This window comes from Natrix helvetica (genome assembly GCF_964273705.1).
Source record: "Natrix helvetica genome assembly, chromosome: Z".
NCBI lineage: Eukaryota > Metazoa > Chordata > Lepidosauria > Squamata > Natricidae > Natrix > Natrix helvetica.
This window is the reverse complement of record NC_138554.1, coordinates 122053095-122073817: the sequence shown is the minus strand read 5'-3', so window position 1 is coordinate 122073817 and position 20723 is coordinate 122053095. Positions and strand designations below refer to the sequence as shown.

Sequence of the window (20723 nt, the reverse complement as noted above, 5' to 3'; positions counted from 1 at the left end):
TAATTTGGACTCACCAGTCAAGGGGGTGACTGTGAATACCTGCTGAGGAATGTGCATCGGAACAATTTGTTGTTCTGGTTGCAAAGCTGGTTGTTGAACCAGGGGATGCTGGGGTTGCATCATTGGCCTTTGCGTGGCAACATCAAATTGGCTTCCTCGAATTCGCCTTTGGCTTTGCCTTTTTCCATCTAGGGAGGATTCCACACCGCCAGGGGGTGTTGAAGACTTAACCTTTGGGGGCAAAGTTTTGGCTTCTAAAGGGCTCATAGGTAAATCTTTAGAGCTTTGATGAAACTGCATCATCTTTTGCTGTAATAATTTTTCTTCGCCAGCAGATGGCAGTGCAGCTTCACTTCTTGGCTGCAGCCCTCTATACGTGGCCGGAAGTTCAATGGGCTCAAAGGGACCACGTGACCTCGGTGACGTGTACATGTCTCTTTGTTCTAATTGACCAATGAACTCTGTGGGGTGTGTCTTAGGCTGTTGTTTTGAAGACAAGATGGCGTCCTCAAATATTTTGGGAGTGGGGGAGCTCCTCCTACTTCGCTTTATTTCGTTAAAGCACTCTCTCACCTCCCTAGTATATTTTTCAAACAGCTTTAATCGATATAGATAGCTTTGCATTTCTTGCTCATCATTTGGGGAGATTTCATAAACTTTGCTTTCTGCGTGGGAGGATTTTTTTTCTGCCGGTAGTTGCCGTTTAGACTTTTGCCGTTCATTAATTGTATCTTGATAATGAGGGAGATTTACTGACCTCAGTCCGTAGATCTTGCCTTCTGTAGCTCCTTCCCCCACACCTGGCTCGGCACTTTGTTGCTCCTGGAATACGTTTGAAGGTTCTTGTTTCTCTGTGTCTGAGGAAATAGATTCTTTCAAGCGCTTTCCATGTCCGCGTTTTTTTCTTTTCTTTCTCTTCTTCGACATGGCTAATTAGCCTTAGTCGGTTATCTTAAGATAGCTCGAAGGGAAAATACAGCCATAAATTGTAGCCATCTCAGCTGGTATCATCAAACCAAACTCTGCATACCAAGCTGTCAGGGGAAAAAACGCCTGATATCTGAGATCAATGGATCGGGCTGATTCCCCCTTCTGCATATCTTTTGAGATATTAAGAAAAATAAAATAAAAGTCTTTGACAAGTATATTCTAATTAATAAACAAACTTTAATACGAAAATAATAAAAGTAAATGAAACAGAAAATAACTAATTGTTACATTTTGATAATGAAAGCTCCGGTTGCCAAGTTGGCAGCCGAACAAAGAAGAAAGGAATTTTTGGAATGTGTAAACGCATGCGCAATAAATCACTTTCAGATAACATTTTGTTTTATGACCTGCGCAATAAAACTTTCTTAGTTTAACTCTTGAATGTCAGTTCATGCCTAGCAAACTTTTTAACATCGTGACAGGGGGCGAGCAATTGCCCCCTGTGGAACGGGCGCGCAATTTGGGCGTCCTCCTAGATGCCCGGCTGTCAATGGATGACCATGTGGCAGCCGTGGCAAGGGGGGCGTTCCACCAGGTTCGCCTGGTGCGCCAATTGCGCCCCCTACTGGACTGGGATGCCCTACGCATGGTCACTCATGCACTGGTGACGTCTCGGCTGGACTACTGCAATACCCTCTACATGGGGCTTCCCTTGGGACGCGCTCGAAGACTGCAGCTAGTCCAGAACGCAGCCGCGCGGGCTATTATGGGGAGTACTAGGTACTCCCATGTAACACCGCTCCTGCGCGAGCTGCACTGGCTGCCTGTGGTCTTTCGGGTGCGTTTCAAGGTGTTAATTACTATCTTTAAAGCGCTCCATGGCTCAGGACCTAGGTACTTGCGGGATCGCATCCTACCATACACTTCCCTGCGACCGATTCGCTCTCACGGGGAAGGACTCCTCCGGGTGCCGTCCACTAAGCAATGCCAACGGGCGGCGCCTAGGAGTAGAGCTTTCTCTGTGATGGGCCCAACCCTCTGGAATGACCTCCCCCCCGATATCAGAACCACCACCGACTTCCGCTCCTTTCGACAAAAACTGAAGACTCACCTGTTCCGTTTAGCCGGCCTGGCCCATTTATAGTTTTATTCTACCTCCTGGCAGATATTTTAATTGGGTATTTTTAGGGTTATTTAAATATTGCTTTTAATTACTTTGCTTCAGATATGTACAGTTTCTTATTGCCTCCTCTTTGTGTTTGTATTTTCTATTTATTGATGTGTTTTTTATTTGACTGTACACCGCCCCGAGTCCCTTTGGGGAGAGGGGGCGGTATAAAAATCTAAATAAAAGTAAAGTAAAGTAAAAAAGTTTCTGTATATGTATATGTTTGAGTGAATATATAGTACATAAACACATACACACTTTGATTAGATTGGGGAGGGGGGTCAATTACTTTAAATTAGCCAAATTAAAAATAACTAGTAAAAATCCTAGCATCCCTTCTGTAAATCATAGGGTTTATCATTCTTAAATATTTCTAGTTTCATTTTTAAAAATATCTTACTGAAACTTTAGACCTACATAGAATGTGATCTTGAAGACACCCAGCAAAGAATGCACTTTGTTCTGCTCTTATATCTCGATGATACTTACCTTTGTCAGACTCAAGCAAGAGTTTTGCTAAAGTTTCAGCTTCAAGCATTCCCTTTAGTTCAGACAAATGATCTTTTAACTGAAGCATGCTTTTACTGATCAAGTTGGGACTTTCCTCCTCTATAAAACCAAAATACTTTTTAACATATTATAACACAAAGCATAACAATCATTAAAACCATGCTGTGTATGTGTTAAGAAATATTTAAGCCCTGTTATATTTGAGATCCATTTTAATTCTTGTGTTTGTATAAATTGTGTTTATACACACACAACACATGCCCACAAATATCTGTGAAATCATGTTACCTGGCAGTCATAGCACAACTGAAGAATCTCAGTTTAAGAGTAGTCTATCAGAACAAGAAATACATGGCACAAAAGAATAGCATAAACATTGTATTTCCTGTCTTTATGGAATGTACTTTTGGATTGGGATTGAAGAATTTTTTATCCATACAGTCAGGGGTGGGTTTCAACCGGTACGGACCGGTACAGCCATACAGGGTGGTGAAATTTAGGGTGCCTTCCCGTACCCATTGGTCAGGAGGCCCCATACTGGAACGCTCCCTCCCCTCCTTCGATCTTTCACTCGCCCCGCCCATCCTCACCATGCTGCCGAAAAGTTCTCAGAAGAAAAACCAGAAGAAGAAAGAACTGGTGAGTGGGTGGGCTGGGGAGGGAGTAGGATGTTTGGGAAGAGGGGCTGCTAGAAGAGTGTGTGTATGTGCACAGGCTGTGGGTTTTAAAATACGTCTGAGTGAATCCAGTAAGGAGGAGAAGGCAGAGGGGCTGGAAGTTGCTATAGGAAAGCACGCTTCCAGCCGCTCTACCTCTTCCTTCTTCCTGGATTCACTCAGATGTTTTTTAAAACTTACAGCCTGTGCACACGCACACACTCTTCCACTCTTTTAAAAACATCTGAGTGAATCCAGGAAGAGGGAAGAGGCAGAGGGGCTGGAAGAGTGTGTGCATGTGCACAGGCTGTGAGCTTTAAAGGTGTCTGAGTGAATCCAGGAAGAGGGAAGAGGCAGAGGGGCTGGACATGTGTGTGCCTGTGCACAGGCTGTGAGTTTTAAAGATGTCTGAGTGAATCCAGGAAGAGGGGAGAGGCAGAGGGGCTGGAAGTGTATGTGCTGTGCACAGGCTGTGGTTTTTAAAAATGTCTGAGTGAATCCAGGAAGAGGGAAGAGGCAGAGGGGCTGGAAGTGTGTGTGCTGTGCACAGGCTGTGAGTTTTTAAAACTTCGAGTGAATCCGGGAAGAGGCAGAGGGGCTGGAAATGTGAGGTGTAAGGTGGTCAGTAATGTTTAAGACTGACAAGGACAGCCATATTTCTTCTGTAAGTAGCTGTTTTATTGTTTTGTGTACTTATTTTATTCTTATTTAAGTAGTAACTGCACAAAATAATAAATTTCGTTTTTTTATATCTTCTTTTTATAGGTCATTCTTTAGGGCAAAGAATTCAGTGACATCGACTTAGCCACTCACACCCAGTCACATGCCTGCCAAGCTACTCCCACCTGGTCACATGATCACCAAGCCACTTCCACCCGGTCACATGACCACAAAACAGGCCACACCTACAGAATAGGTTCTAAAATAAATTGAAATTCACCACTGCATACAGTCTAATAAATATTTTACTTAATGGGGCTGAGGATCATGTAGATTTATAATACACACCTTCAAAAATAACCTTTACGATTTATTCATAAGTAAATTACAGTTTTAAAAATATATTTTGCAATTATACTAGGATTGTAACGTAAGATTTCTTTTTTCAAAGAACACTACATAAGATATTATGCATGTTTTATAATTTTTAAGAGTAAAATAACAAAATGAGAATGACAATTACCTTTTTGAAGGCCTGCCGAGTCTATGTCAAGTCTTGGAATTTCTTTTTGCAATGTTAAAGGCTATTGAAAATAATTTTTAAAATAGTAAATAGAATATTATGTGCTTTTTTGTTATATACATTAAATCTGTTGATCTTTTCATATACTCTACACAATTTAATGATTATTTTCTTGTTTTCTGTCTATTCTTTATGAAATGGAATAAAATATGATTAGAGAGCTTCTGTATATTAATTTATAGCAACTGAATACAAGATACAAAAATATGGATTTATTAATATGAAATTTAAAAACAATTTTTGAATATACTGTTGCATATATACTCTGTGAAGGAGATAGTGTATTAATTCTGCAAGTGTACATTTCACTAACCAAGAAATAGAAATCAAAGAGGTGAACCTGGAAGCAAACTGGCAACCAGAACAGCCTATGGAATAGCAGCGTAACATGGACCACTCTAGAAGCCCCTAGAATTGTCTGTGTGGCTTCATCCTGCACCAGCTGTAGCTTTCAAATATTATTCCAGGGTAAGCCCCTATAGTGCATGTTGAAATAGTCCAAGAGTGAGATGACCAGGGTTTTAGTGCAGGGTCTCTTGATTCAGCACAACTGGCACACAGCACAAAACTGCGCAAAGGTTTTAGCCAAAGGTGGGTTCCTGAACTGGATAGTACCAGTTCGCTGTGCACACACACCAGCCACGTGTTGCTTGCACATGCACATTTGACAAAAAATTGCTCTGTGCATGTGCAGACCCATGCCGGCAATGACAGAAGACACCAGAGAACAAGTTCGGGGGCATGTCAGGCCTGGGTCGCTGCCAGTTCTGCAACCCAGGCCTGAATTCTACGACTGGTTTGGCTGAACTGGCAGAAACCCACCTCTGCTCTAGCCACGACTCTATGAGGAGGAATCAAAAGTCTAGGGGAAAAAAAACATCCATGACTCAGATTCACTGCTTGCTTGCATTCTTGCCCTTATTGTTTGAGGGCAGGAACAAAGTCTTCAACCAGATATAACAAACACAAGGTCAAGATTTGGCCTGCATGGCCACCCCAGAGACAATGAGGGATTGTCCACCCCTGCCGGACACCCCCGGAGCATGCACAGGAGGAAGTGAGCATGTGAGAGGTACAGGGGAGGAGGCACATGATCCGGCCTGTTGGAAGTGCTGGGTGACTTTCCACCCACCCGCATGCTCTGTCCCACTGTTTGTCTTTGCTTACCCACGGTCACCATGGCTGGGATGGGGCAGGCAGCTGGGCAGCCACCCGGTGCATCTGACAGGCTGGATTACGTGCCTCTAACCATGCCTCTACCTTCACCTGCTGCCATTGTTGCTGTCATGAGATGAGGGGAGGCAAGTGATAGGGTGGAGTGAGGTTGTCCAACTTCATCTTCTAATTCCGCTTCACATGCAGGAAGAATCTTCCACCCACCTCCCCGTTCATGAAGCCCCTGGCAAACAGAAAAGGTGGGGAGCCCCATCCACAAGAGGCAGCGGGGAGTCGGCAGCCCTGCAGTGCAGTGGGTCTAAGTCCTGCGACTACTGGAATGATGATCCAAGAAGCAGGCAGAGGCACCCAATCAGGCCTGCCAGATGCATGGGCGACCACACGGCCTGCCAGATGCACAGCACCTGCTCTGTCTCAGTCATGGAGGTTGCAGGCAAAGACAGATTGTGGGGTTGTGGTGAGGCAACCCAGCCAGTCTCCACCATGCTACAACCTCTGTGCATCCTCTAGCTAACCTGCTCCCTGCCTTTCCCATTGCCGGAGCCATCGGGAATGAGGAGAATGGCAGGCTCATTGGAGAAAGAGGTTTGAGGAGGGTGCCAAGTGCACAGGGGCTGCAGCATGGCGGTGACCAGCTGGGCTACCTCACTGCAACCCCATGATGTTTTTGCCCATGGCTACCCATGGCTGTGACCAAGCAAACAGCTGTGCATCTAGCAGGCTATGTGGCTGCCAAGGCATCTGGCAGGCCTGATTGGGTGCCTCCACCTGCTTCTTGGAGCATCAGTCCGGCAGTCGCGGGGTTTTGACCCACCTGCACTACGCAGGCTGCAGTCTCCCAGCTGCCTCTTGGAGATCATGGCTCCCCCTTTCCCATTCTCTGGGGCCTTTGTGAATGGGCAGGTGGCAGGCTTGCTGAAGAATGAGGGTTCAATGGTGGTGACCGAGTGTGCAGGGGTCACAGTGTGGCAATAATGGTGATGAGCTGGGCTGCATTGCAACAATCCCTCTGTTCCTCCATTGGATCAGGTACTGGCACCCACCCTGGTCCAGCCCCCTTCTGCTGGAACCACTCTCTTCCTCCCAGCCCTGCCCAATTCCTCCACAGGGCCTGATGCGAGCTACATCAAGCTGGCCAGGCCAGCCATTGGGTTGCGACCACACAACCATGCTCACTCGGCACCCCAAGGGCAGCCACAATGCTGATGCGGCCCTCAATGGAATTGAGTTTGACATCCCTGGAAATATTCGTGATGCACTAACAATAAGGATTCACTTACATAGAAAGGGCAGTTAGAAATGTGATAAAGAAAACAAAATTGCACAATGGGGTAAAGGCATGAAGCAAGAGATTGCCTACTGATTGCTGATAATTTTCCTCTATATGTAATAAACATTCCAAAGGACACTTTTAATGGTATTATCCTTCATACTCCATGTAATAATATGTATATTAATATGAGGGAAAATGTAGATCAAATTTAAAAAATTGAAGAAAAGTACTTCATAAAGGAAACTAATGGAACAAGATTTTACTGAGATGTACCCAGATGTTAAAGCTAATAAAGGAAATTAGCAGAAACCCCACTCAGAAATATGCATGCTAATAGTGTACATATATGTTTCACGCCAAAAAAGTCTTTAGTACTCCAGAAAATTCTTATATGGGTTTTGCAAACAGATTGTCACTGTTATGTATGTAGGGGATGGTTTATTATTATCAAAATAGAAGCATAAAGAGTTATCTAAATCTGATCCAACAAAGTAATAAATACAGTATAAGAGATTGTAATTTTCCATAATATAGACTGGTATGAGAATGTGTAGCAATCAATCTGTTATCAGGTCTCCATAAACCAGTGCTTCTCAAATAGTGGAGCGGGCCCCCCAGGGGGGCGCGAGGCTCCGTAAAGGGGGGCTCAGCTCAAATTATTTTATATATTTTTGTTTTGCAGGTTAAAGTTTTTTTTAATATTGTGTTCCTTTAAATCCTGTGCTCCTTTAAATCTTTTCTGCTACAGTTAATAAAGCTATTCTTTGTTGTAAATTGATCCACATTTCTTTCTTTTTTTATTCACTTATACGTTAATAAGGATACAGTGTTATGCAGAGGTGTACTTATAACAATTTTATAGACAAATGATACTAGTTACAGTCGCGCAGGGCGCGCGAAATGTTTTCTTCTTCCTAGGGGGGGCATGACAGAAAATAATTGAGAAGCACTGCCATAAACGAAGAGAATAGTCAAGTCAGGCCTTGACTGGGGCAAGAATGCATATCTTCCTTTCTCAAATGTTGTTTTTACTTAAGTTTTTCTCTCGAATGTTGCTTAATTAGTAACTACACTATACTTCTTGTGTAACAAGGTAACTCATCAAATGTATGAGATTGATTGATTAGCAAATTGGGTGACAATAAGGATTAACTAACATTATACATTTAGGGTTGACCCAAGTATTGTGTGAATTTGTTATGCACATATATGATTCAGGAAAACCATAAAGAAGCAAGAGTTGTATTAAAAATTTTGGGATTCTATCTTCCTCTTTCTGGCAGCTTGATGTAAAGGATTAGATCAGAATAACACTAACAGAAATACACATAATGCTCACCTCCATTTACACTCTACTTCTATTTTTTTAAAAGAAGAGATATTATAAAATTATTACAAGTACCTAATTTTTAAATTATTATTGCTGAAATATTCCACACATTTTTCATATATCTGCTTTTTGCATATGGACTAATCTGAAATAATTTGTATAATTCCTAATCTTTCACCAATACTTTGCTATGGTTCTGTAATACATGTATATTCCTATGTATGGAGACAGTGGCATTGGTCCTTATAAGGTTACATCTTGGTAATATGACAACTGAAAGTTCCCTCCCCCCCCAAAAAAATGTCTCCAATAATTACCTTAGCTTCAGCTGTGTCCTTCATTTTGAATTCTGGAGTAATTTGCAAAGTTTTCTGTTTAGTACTTGGCACATGTTCTTGAGGAGATATAGTAATTTCTTCTTTCAGGCTTTTTGAGTCTGGTGAAAGCATTTCTACATGTTTATCTAAAATCACTGGCAATATTTTTTCATCTTTTGCAGAATCAGGCAATTGCTGCTTTTCTTCTATAGATACATCTTTCCCTGCGCTTTAAGTATAATAAACAGCAATTATTTCCTAGGAAAAATTATAAGCAGCAGTCTTGAATTCCTTCAGTTAGTCCCCAAAGTTCCTACTCAGTTGCAAAGGGCACAGATGTCAATAAGGACTTCTACAACATGTTTTATCACTTCCGAAGCCCTATTACTTTCTGCCACAAAGACGGGAAATTAGTGTTGGTAGTAGCAAGGAAGGGGAGGCGTTTTTTTGATAGATTTTATCAATTTAAGTGTCCCCAGTGAAAGCAATGGTGCAAAGTGAAGTTTCCCCTGAGAAGACTAAAGCTGAAATAGTTTTGATTTAACAGAGCTGACACAAACATCTACACATAACATGCCATTTGGGATCCTTCATTTTGTTACCACCAGTTTTGTTACTTTTTGCATGTGGAGTTCCCAGTGGATGCAGGAGAACATTAACAGTAGTACAGTCTTATTCATCTGCCAATGCTCCTCTCAGGTGCAAAAAGGCTCTTCCAAAAGATCACAGACCCCTCCAGCAATCAATAATGAGAAGGTGGTAAAGATTGCTCATTAGGCAAAGAGCACGTTAAAATTTTTAATTATTGAAATTATTTTATAAAATTGTCACAGATTTCTGCACGTATTTATATTGTATTAACTGAAAGTGAAAAACAACATTCTGCAGTGTTTTAGTTGTCACTAATATGTAAAAATATTTCCTTTTTTATAATGAGGAAGAGAAAGAATATGAATATGAATTTAACATATTCATATACAAATACAGAAATAAACCCAAAAGGAATAATATGAAAAACCTTATTCTACAGTTAACAACAAAATCTGGATGTAATAGAATTGTCTCCATTTATTCCTTTGCAGGCATAATGGTGTATTTGTGTTTGTGTGTATGTGTGTGTGTGTAATCAAATTTCAACAATATATGCATTACAGTTGAGTAATCCTTTATGTGATATAACAGGTAGGTAGGTAGGTAGGTAGGTAGATAAGTAGAGATAGGCAGACGGGCAAGCAGAATGTATATGTGTAAGGGGGGGAAGTGTGTGTGTTTCACTGTTTGAGCAATTTGTTCCTGATTTTTAAATGGGTTATATGAATTGATTCATAGTTTAGTTAGAATTTAAACATACTTCTCTTGTTTTCTGCAATCATTTTCCAAAAATAATGTTGTATTTGAAACTTTATATTATATCCTAAATCAAACTTTAAAATCCATTTCTCATTTCCTGCCATAATGAAACAAAGGTAAAGAAAGAAGATCCAACAGCTGTGTAACAGGCAGAATAACTTGGTATTGCATAATTTTAGAATTTTTTTAGAAATTTAAATTACCCAGAGTAACTTGGTTGAATTGGGGGATACAGGAATTGACTGACTGACTAAATAAATAAATAAATAAATATTTCTCTATATATAACTGATGTGAGAAAAAGGAAATTAGTCAATCCCCTTTAAAAATGCTAGACTGAATATAAAGAGACATATTTTAATTCTTTATTATGTATCAATGTGTGCCCAACATTCTTAATAATTATTATTATTATTCATTATTCATAATGAATAATTATTATTGTTCATTATTTATTATTATAATGAAATTAATAATAATTTCAAATGATTAACAAAAAGATGACTGAATGGGAAATAACTTACTCATAGCAGCCAAAGCTCTAATCACCCTTCTTAAAACTAATGAGGTCTTTGTACTAAACAGTAAATTTTTATACGACAGGAGTGAAGTACTTTTTAGATCTGTTGTTAAAGAACCTTCTAGGACATATTTTATCATTTGTTTCCAGAAACTATAGCATATATTAATTGTTCCCTTGTGAAACTGAAGTAATAAGAGAGGAAAATCAGAGACAGGACTGCCCTAACTGATTCCTTGCTGTCCTCTGAGGCTATCACTACATCCCAAGTATATTTGGTCCACCTCCATGACCCATAATATTTAACATATTTAAATGAGCTCAGAAATAATCTAAATTTAATTGTTCCAATCCTTTCTATAGATGATTGTTATCTCTCCTAAACACAAGTACGCATACAAGAAGAACTGATTCTGCCCTGCCAATCTGCTGTTGATATAATACCCATCCCATTCGTCTCGTCTGGACTACTGCAATGCTCTCTACATGGGGCTCCCCTTGAGATGCGCCCGAAGATTACAGCTAGTTCAGAATGCGGCCGCGCGGGCTATCATGGGGAGTACTAGGTACTCCCACATAACACCTCTCCTGCGCGAGCTGCACTGGCTGCCTGTGGTTTTTCAGGTGCGTTTCAAGGTGCTGATTACCATCTTCAAAGCGCTCCATGGCACAGGACCTAGTTACCTGCGGGATCGCATCCTACCGCACACATCCCTACGACCAATTCGCTCTCACAGGGAGGGACTCCTCTGGGTGCTGTCCACCAAGCAATGCCAACGGGCGGCGCCTAGGAGTAGAGCCTTCTCTGTGATGGGCCCAACCCTCTGGAATGACCTCCCCCCGATATTAGAACTACTACCGACTTCCGCTCCTTCCGACAAAAACTTAAGACTCACCTGTTTCAATTAGCCGGCCTGGCCCATCTATAGTTCCACTCTTACCTCCTGGCGGATATTTTTATCTGGGATAGCTTTTAGGGTTAATTTTTTTTAATTTTTTTAAATTTTAATCTAACTTAAACTAAATCTGTACAGTGAATTAATGCTACCTCCTCCAGTCCTATATTTATTTTATTTATCTTATATTTATACTATGTATATTTATTGTTCAATTGTTTTAATATGACTGTACACCGCCCCGAGTCTCTCTGAGAGAGGGGCGGTCTAGAAATTGAATAAAGTTAAGTTAAGTCCATAATCAGGACCCTATGAATAATATTAAGACTGTTGAGCCAAACCAACATGCTAGTTTTAGATGGTCTTCATTATAATTTTAAATATTTTATATCATATTTTTGTTATTTCTTGTTTCATTTTCATGAGCCATCTTAAAAATGCAATTTTAACCAAAGTGGCCAATATACATTTAAAATTATGATAAATAAAGCCTTAAAAATGGAAACAATCTTTTTTTAAAACAAAACTTTTCTAGTGGTGTTTCAGTAGTGTCTAATAAAACTACAGAACATTTTGGAGGACAAAAAATCTTATTTATTCATCAGCAAGACCAGGCATCCTTGTATTGGTTTTATTTCACTCCTCGTGGAAGTTTGGAAATCATTCTTCAAAGATTTTCTGGTATTCTTTTAGGACCTAAAGAGCAATCCGGGATTAATTTTAATAGATTATTCTGATGTGTTATTAACAATTATAATTGTGCTTAAACAAATTGGGATAGAATATCTTTTCAAGAAATACCATTCATAGAAAAAATTGTTTCATTTTCTTGTTATAATGGGATCTATCATAAAATATTTCCCTTGTTTTGATTGACTATTAGGGAGTAATCTAATGGAGAAATATCAACTGAAGTCCCACAGTAAAGATTATACAATATTCCCAGATTGAAATAGTACCTCACAGGGTTACACAAGCTTACTTGGTAAAAAATCAAGGGAATATTTTTCCAGTCTCTCAAAATGTTGCCTCAGAATATTTTGAATTGAGCTTCTATTGTTCTATTTTATTGGGGCCTAAAAGTAAAGATCTCTTTATATGTCTTCAAGCTAATCTTAATTCTTGTTCTTGGCAACGGTATTTCAGAAGAGATTTGCAGTTGCTTTCTTCCTAAGTCTGAAAGAGAGCAACTGAATCAAAATCATCTAGCTGGCTTTATGCCTAAGGCAGGACTAACCCAATAACTTCAATCATTCCATCAAGTTGGCTTTTGGCCATCATATAGCTTCTTTACATGGTATAAGAGAAAAAACATGAAACCACAAAGTATATATTTTACCAATTCTTTTCCTTTTCAGAATAATATAAGTTGTTAAATAAGATCTAGCAATTTAATTTAATTTTCTTATTTTATTTAATGTTTTAGTTCTTTCAGTCAGTATTTTCCATAGATACCAGAAGCCATAGTTTCAGGCTCTATTTTCTTTTAAAATTAATTTACAATAATGTACTTCTATATTTCTGGAAAGTTCCATAAGCATGCCAAAATGCTACCTGATTTTTCAGCAGTGATTTTTCATTTCCAAATAGAGGCACAGGATTATAGGTAGGTACAGTTTCATATGGGGGGAAAAAGATAAATATGACCAGAAAGTAATAGTAAAGTTGTCCTATATAAATATATATATATATAATGCCATACTGAAGAATGTTCAATTTCTCTCATTCACATTCATCCATCAAAAGACACTATGGACATTAGTGGGTTTTTTTTCAAACTTCACAAAGAAATCTACATAGCAATCCAAATGTCCCCCAACATCTTAATCTTGTATCCGGCTGTTAGTTGTCTGTAATTATGCTATCAATCATATTGCAGGCAATGTCAAATATTTTCTAAATAAATTACAATGTTCATAAGAAATTCCCTATATTCAGCATAAAAGGTTGTGCATACCAAGCATGATATCCAGTGGTGGGATTCAGCCAGTTCGCACCAGTTCAGCAGAACCGGTAGCTAACTTTCTGAGCAGTTCGGCAAACTGCTGTTAGAAGAAATCTCCTTCCAACAGCCTTTCATTTTTCCCATCTTGCAAGGTTAATCCTGTCAGGCAGGAAGGAAGCATTCTGATGTGCTTCTGTGTGTTGTTTCTAGCCTAATCCTGCTTATCTTTATTGCCCTGCTTAAGTGTTTTCTGAAACTGCTTCCGCAGCTAAACCTTGTTACATTGTAACAGCTGTTATTACACCCAGACTTTCTATAGCCTGAGCAGCTTCTCTGGAGTTTTTTCCTCCCTTTGTTGGTACTTTTATTCCGTGGCTTGACTTTTTTAAAGGGGAAGGGTTGTTTTACACTACTTTAGTGGTTCCAGCCACTGTCCTTTTGCGGTGTACTTCCAACATAACTGAATCCCGTCCCAGCCATTCGTTGTCTCCTCTGTCCCCTTAATTGAGTGGGAGGGGACGATCGTGGGCATCTTTCCTCCCTGGATCCATAATCTTCTTTAATTGAATGACCTGGCTAGTCTTTGGCTTCTTTGTTTATTTATTACTAAAAAGAGGGGCTTCAGGAGTGGTGGGGAAGGGAGGGGAGGGGTGGGATCGCACATGGCAAGGAGAGTCCGGGTGAGGAGAGATGCCCCTCAACATGAGTGACATCAAGTTGGCCACACCCACCCTGTCACATGATCATCCAGCCACACCTACCCAGCCAGGCATTAGGGCAGAGAACAGGCTGTTAAATTATTTTAATTCTATCATTGATGACATCATTTGAAACAACTACATTGAACATCAATGTTCTTAATTATTTACAAAGGCCATCACCACACTATAAAAGCTTTAGTATAAACTTTAATGTATGCTTCATCCAGCTTCATTTGCATATGCCACTATTACCTAGTGCATTTTATTGCTTCAAATTCCTAAAACAGTGAAGGAATATAATTTCAGGTAGTCCTTGCTTTTAAAACACAATTAGGACCAGCAACTTCATTGCAAGGATAATATTACATGATCATGACAGACTTATTATATCTCTTCCACTATAGTCATTAAGCAAATCAACTGTCATCAAGAGAGATTTCACATGACAATGACTTGTGACTTTATTGCTGTTTTTTCCATGATTTAGCTTGTCAGAAGCCAACTGTGAAACACACAAATTATAGTCCTGTGACTGGGGGAAGTTACAATGATTATGAAGAACCACCAGTTATGAATCATGTGAACTTGGGGATGCTACAACAGACATAACTGTGAGAACTGGTTATAAAGTTAATGCAATTGCAATTTTCCGAACCCAACAAAGCGGACGGTCCCTGAAGCCTTCGGAACGCTTAAAACGACCCTCTGAGCAACCGGTTTGCTCGGAGGGTGGTTTTAAGCATTCCGAAGGCTTCAGGGAAGCCTCCGGACGGTCCCTGAAGCCTCCGGAGGGCCTCCGGGGGGCGGGGGAGGCTCTTTTCGCCCTCCCCAGGCTCCTATAAAGCCTCTGGAGCCTGGGGAGAACAAAAAAAGCATGTAAAAATGGGGGGGTTGCGCGTTGTGCGCGCATGCGCACTGGGGGGTTGCCCATTGCATTATGGGTGTGGCACGCCTGCACACGACCCCCCTGCACTCCCCCCACTTGTGGCACGCGAGCCAAAAAAGGTTCGCCATCGCTGGCCTATCCGATTCCAACATTGACCTACTCTGTATGAAACTATCACAGGCTAAGAGAAATTACCACTGAATTGATGTTGCTCCTTTCATCTGGTCCATATGGACCTTCAATGTTGATATTTTACATTTTAATTTCCTAGTGCAGTTGTTCATTAATTTTCTTGTGTGTTATTATACCTTATTTTCATTCAATTTTGTATGCCACTTAATTTTATAATTAGATGGCCTTATAAATCAATAAACAAATAGTCTGAATCCTTTTCTTTTCTTTGGCCTAGACGTTACAGTGGTTTTGCCCAAACTGCTATTGTATGCCATTTTATCACTATCTCAAAAGCTAATGCTGCAATTCAACATTACTGATTACAGACGAATCCATAATATTAATCTAGTTAGTCGGAAATTTAAACAAATTATTGAATACTAAATGAGAGAAAATAGAACCCAATAATAATCAAATTAATCACATCACATCAGTAACATCTCTTTTGTTCTTCAAAAACTTGATATTTCTATATTCCAGTATTTCTCCAAACAGCCAGAGATTTCTATATTAGGTTAGATATTTTATTGGTTTATCACCACAAAATGATGGGAAATTGTGTTGTTAAATTTCAGCAATTATGCAAAAAACAGGATTTAAATGATAAGTTGCTCATTCAGTTTTGGATTTTCTAAATCCTATAACTCCTTGAGAATGGGGCGTTGGTTCTTACCTGATACGCCCCTTCTCCGGGCAGTCAATAACAAATAGAACTGAGTCTACCAAAGTGATGTCATCGTCTCTGAGGAGCATGCTCCCGCTTTTCTTGACGAAGGAGATAAGTAGACTGCTGTGCTGTGAACAATCGCTTTCCATTCTGAGACTACACAACATGCTCCCAGATCCTCCCTGTGAGGTAGGTCAGGACCCAGGGATGACCACTGTCTCCACCTGCCCGGAGAAGGGGCATATCAGGTAAGAACCAACGTCCCATTCTCCCAAGTTGCTGGAGACAGTGGTCATGCATGGGACATACCAAAGCTGGCGTGTCCTCGGGGGACATGAGACTGGCCTAGGAGCTGAAAGAAGGAAGAACCTGTTGGAGGACTCGCCTTCCGAAGGCTGCATCTGCCGATGCATATCTCTCCAACTTGAATGTTGTATAAATGAATTAGGAGTAGACCAGGTAGCTGCCTTGCAGATTTCTTCCACCGAGGCCTGCCGCACCCACGCCGCTGATGTAGCCGCACTTTACGTGGAGTGAGACATAATGTTAGGTGGAGGAGTGAAATGGTGCGTGCTGTAAGCTTGAGCAATGGCTGACCTGATCCATCATCCAATCATGGATGGAGAAGCTTTCAGCCCCTTGTTGGTAGGGTGGAAGGATACGAAGAGGGCTTCGCTGCATCTGAAGACTGCTGTCTTGGCAATATAGATCTTAAGAGCCCGCCTGACGTCTAGTTTATGCCATTTGTGCTCCAGCCTGTGAGATGGAGCAGGACACAAATTTGGAAGAGTGAGGTCTAGCGAGCGATGGAATGCTGAGTTCACTTTCGGGACAAAGGTTGGATCGATGTGAAGTACCACTCGGACTGGGTGAAACACACCCAAGTCCGATCGGATAAAAAGGGACACCAGCTCTGAAACCCTCCGTGCCAATGTTATGGCCACAAAAAGGCCGTCTTAAGTGTGAGGTGATGTACGATTGCCAACCTGAGAGGTTCAAAGGGTGGGTCAGTAAGGAGTCCAGGACTATGGTCAGATGCTAGGAGGGAAAACGGTCAATGACAGGAGGGCAGAGATTGGATGTCCCTTTAATGAATCTGCGGACGTGAGGGTACAATGAGAGGGGTTCATCACGGTGAAGAGATAGAACAGAAGAGAGAGAGAGACGATACCTGCCACCGCAAGATGTCCCCTATCAAGACCCTGTTGCAGAAAGTCCAGAAGCTGGGATACTGAAGCCTTCAGAGAACTACCGCTCGGGCCCGGCACCAAGCTATGAAGGTCTGCCATGTAGATTCGTAGATCCTATTGGTAGCTGGGCGGCAGTAGGCCTGAATGGTATTGATTACTGTCTCTGAAAGATTATCCGCCCTCAGGACCAGCCGCTCAGCCTCCAAGCGGTTAGGCGTAGCCAGCGCAGGTCCGGGTGGTGAAGGGAGCCCTGATGAAGGAGGGACGGAATCATTGGTAGAAGCCACTGAGGTTCCACAGACAGATTGATCAGGTCTCTGTACCATGATCGGCGTGGCCAATTGGGGGCCATTCGGATGAGCTCGGCCTCTTCCTCTATCACTTTCCAAATTACCCTCTGAATCAGGGGGAAGGGAGAGAATGCGTACAGGAGACCACGAGGCCACCTGCACCTTAGGGTGTCCGTCCCTTCCGCGCCTGGTGTCGTGTATCGAGATAGGTACCTGGGCAGCTGGTTGTTGGATGCAGTTGCGAAGATATCCAGGATTGGAGTCCCATACCTGGATGACAGCTGAAGAAATATGCGGCGATTCAGGCTCCACTCTGCCGGGTCAATCGTTGTGCGGCTCAACCAGTCTGCTGTGCTGTTGTCTGACCCCAAGATGTGCTCGGCGTGTAGAGAGAGAAGGTTGGCTTCCGCCCAAGTCCCTAGGTGAAAGGCACACTCCATGAGAGACACCGCTCTTGTCCCCCCCGGTGATTGACATGCGCCTTGGCCATAGTGTTGTCCGTCCGGATCAGCATGTGGGTGTTGTGAAGGGAGGTCTGGAAATGGAGGAGGACCAGGTGGATAGCCTTTAACTCCAGCCAATTCATACTATGGGATAAGTCAGAATTGGACCAAAACTTCTGGGTTACTTGATTCTCTAGGTGAGCTCCCCAACCCGTGAGACTCGCGTCCGTCGTTACCATGAGACACGGAGGTTCCCTGAAAAGAGATCCCCGAGCTATGGTCGGGGAGATCCACCAATCCAGAGAGAGCAGAACCTCTGGAGTCAGGCTGACCTTCACTAGGGAACAGCTGCTGTTGGTCTTCTGGAATGGCAGAAGAAACCACTGGAGGCAGTGGCTGTGAAGCCGTGCCCAAGGGACGATGGAGAAGCAGGAGACCATCTTCCCCAGCAGTTGAGACAGCTGAAGAAGAGGGACCTGCTGTCTCCTTTGTACCTTCTTGGCTAACTCCCTGAGACTGCTCTGACGATCCTGAGAAAGGAAGACTTTCTCTTGAGAGGAGTCTATGAGGGCTCCGAGGTGCACCAGGCGAGACGTGGGGATGAAGGGACTTTTCTCCCGATTGATGGAGAACCCCACGTCCTGTAACACCTGAAGGGTTTGCTGGAGGTCCCTGAGGGCCTGAGGATGAGACCTGAACAACAAAAGGATGTCATCCAGATAGCAGAATATCCGGATGGGTCTGGCCATCCAGAATCTTCATGAAAACCCTCAGGGCTGAGGACAGCCCGAAGGGAAGGGGCCGATATTGGAAGTGGTGGCCCACATGTACGAAGCGGAGAAAACGTCTATGTCACCTGTGTATGGGCACGTGGAGGTAGGCCTCCGTGCGATCCACTGATGTTAGGAGATCATGTCTGCAAACACTCTCCAGAATTGAAAGGAGAGAGTGCATTTTGAATTTCCTGTATCTGATGAATTGATTTAGAAATTTTAGATCAAGGATTGCTCTCCAGCCCCGCGAAGACTTTGGCACGATAAAGAGACGAGAGTAAAACCCCCGCCCCTCCTGGCCTGGAAGCACAGGTTGAATGGCTCAAATGTGGAGCAGATGGTGAATGGCCTGCTCTACCATGAGCCTTTTTTGAGGGTCCCTGGAGATTGGGCATGTGACAAAGTGGTTCGGAAGGCTGGAGCGCAAATCCAGAAGGCCGAATCTGATTGTGGACCTGATCCACGCATTGTTGTTGGTGTCGTCCCAACGATCGGCGAAGGCCGCCAGACATCCCCCTATTGGGAGATTCTCCAGGTAGTCACTTCTGCCTCTTAAAGGAACGGTTGGAATTGTCCCTGAAAGGCTTTCTGGGCTGGAATCTCTGGTTGTTCCTGCCTGATCTATTGGAGAAGGAGGGGGTCTGTCTGGGAGGGGCCTTTCATTGCGGACGGGAGGTGGAAGCACCCCCGTCCTGGCCACAAAAAGGCTGCCTACGGTAAAAAGATTGGCTCCGACCTTCCTGCTTTTTAGTGGCCGGTTGAAGGACCTTCCTTTTATCCTTGGACTCTACCAGAAGGATCTCTAATGGAGGAGGAAAGAGAAGTGATGAAGAGTAAGGAGAGGAAACAAGCCTCCACTTGGCCCGCGCTTCTACCTGCCACTGTTTTAGCCAGAGAAGCCGGGAGATGGAGATGGAAGATGCAATGGCTTTGGATGCAAAACGGGCCGCGTCCAAGGAGGCATCTGCTGTGTATTCTAGGGCCGCCTTAATTTTATTAATGTCCCTACGAGCCCTAGAATCCCTGGCTGGAAGGTGAGCTTGAAGTTGTCTCAGCCACAGGAGAGCGGAGCGACTAAAGAAGGAAGCGGAGGTGCCCGCTCTAATGGACCAAGCTGAGGCCTGGTGGCCCTTGACCAGAGTTTGTTCTATTCTCTTGTCCTCAGGTCGCAGAGTTTCCTCAGGAGCCGCATTGGGAGAGGAAAGAGCAATTATAGGTAAATCAATAGAGGGTACCTCCAAAGCCTTGGCGAGGTCAGGAGAGACATTGTACAGGCGCTTATCCGAGGCATTGGGAAGGGGCGCGGTACCTTGAGATGCCCATTAATTCTGGACAACGTCTATGAAGAAGCGTGGTGATGAGATCACCTCCTTCTCCACCGTAGGCTGGGTGAAGAGCAGATCGGTGGTGTCAGCATTGTCTGCTTCCGTAGTCTGAGTCGTCTTAGGTGAAGGAATGCCTGCGATCTTTCTGGCCTTAAACAAGAGAGCGCGAAAAACAGTAGGTTTAAACAAACTGACAAAGGGAGGTGGATCGGGGGGAAGACCCTCATCCTCCGATAGATCTCAGTCTCTTGCCGGGCGACCCTCTCCCCTGAAGACCGACTGTTGGTTGGAGGTGACAGGTAGATCATTCGACGAAGAAGCCGAGAGATCACCATCCCTGCACCTGGAGCTAGAGGAAGAAACAGATCTGTGAGAAGCAGAGCAGTTAGAAGACCTGTGTTTAAGGCCAGCCGCAATACCACTTTCAATGGCCTCAGAGATCATATCAGCCATGACTGGCGAGTAAGAGCGGCGTTGGCAGGGGGGGGAGAGAAATATCTTCCTGGTAGAGAGATCCTCATCAGGGGTAATGCTCCTGCCACAATCCGAATCATCCCATTGTTGGCCAAAGCCTCTGTGCCCCTAGCATCCTCGGGCTGCAGGATTGCGGCAGCAGGGGAGATGTCATCCTCCGAATCAGATTATAAATCAGGAGGAGGGCTTGAATGAACAGGCCTCTGGGCCCGAAAAATGTGAGGCTGTGTGCGCTTAGTCTTGGACCTGGCCTTCTTAGCCGGGGCCTGCGAGGCCCTGTCCACCTCCTTGGGAGAAGGCTCAATGGTCTCCACTGGAGCAGGCCTGCACCTGGGGCCCCTAGGAGCAGGGGGCTCGGTGGTGGGGGCTGGATTCACAGAGACTGGAGGCAGTTGAGGCCCAGGAATAGGAGAGGAGGCAATAGCCGGTACTCACAGTTTCTTGCTCTTCAAAATGGCCACCAGACAATAGCCGCTGAGGCTAAAG

At 43.1% G+C, this 20723-nt stretch overlaps 1 protein-coding gene across 11 annotated transcripts in view; it reads right to left on the bottom strand.

Annotated features, from left to right (window-relative positions):
• Positions 1–20723, bottom strand: part of CCDC7 (coiled-coil domain containing 7) — a 301313-nt gene that overhangs the window by 207277 nt on the left and 73313 nt on the right. For all 11 annotated transcript variants that reach the window (XM_081970140.1, XM_081970145.1, XM_081970146.1 and 8 more), the window contains 3 exons: positions 8604–8832; positions 4448–4508; positions 2588–2707 (listed from right to left, as the gene is read on the bottom strand). In XM_081970140.1, coding sequence (XP_081826266.1) covers positions 2588–2707; positions 4448–4508; positions 8604–8832 — 410 coding nt within the window. The remainder of the gene's footprint in view (positions 1–2587; positions 2708–4447; positions 4509–8603; positions 8833–20723) is intronic.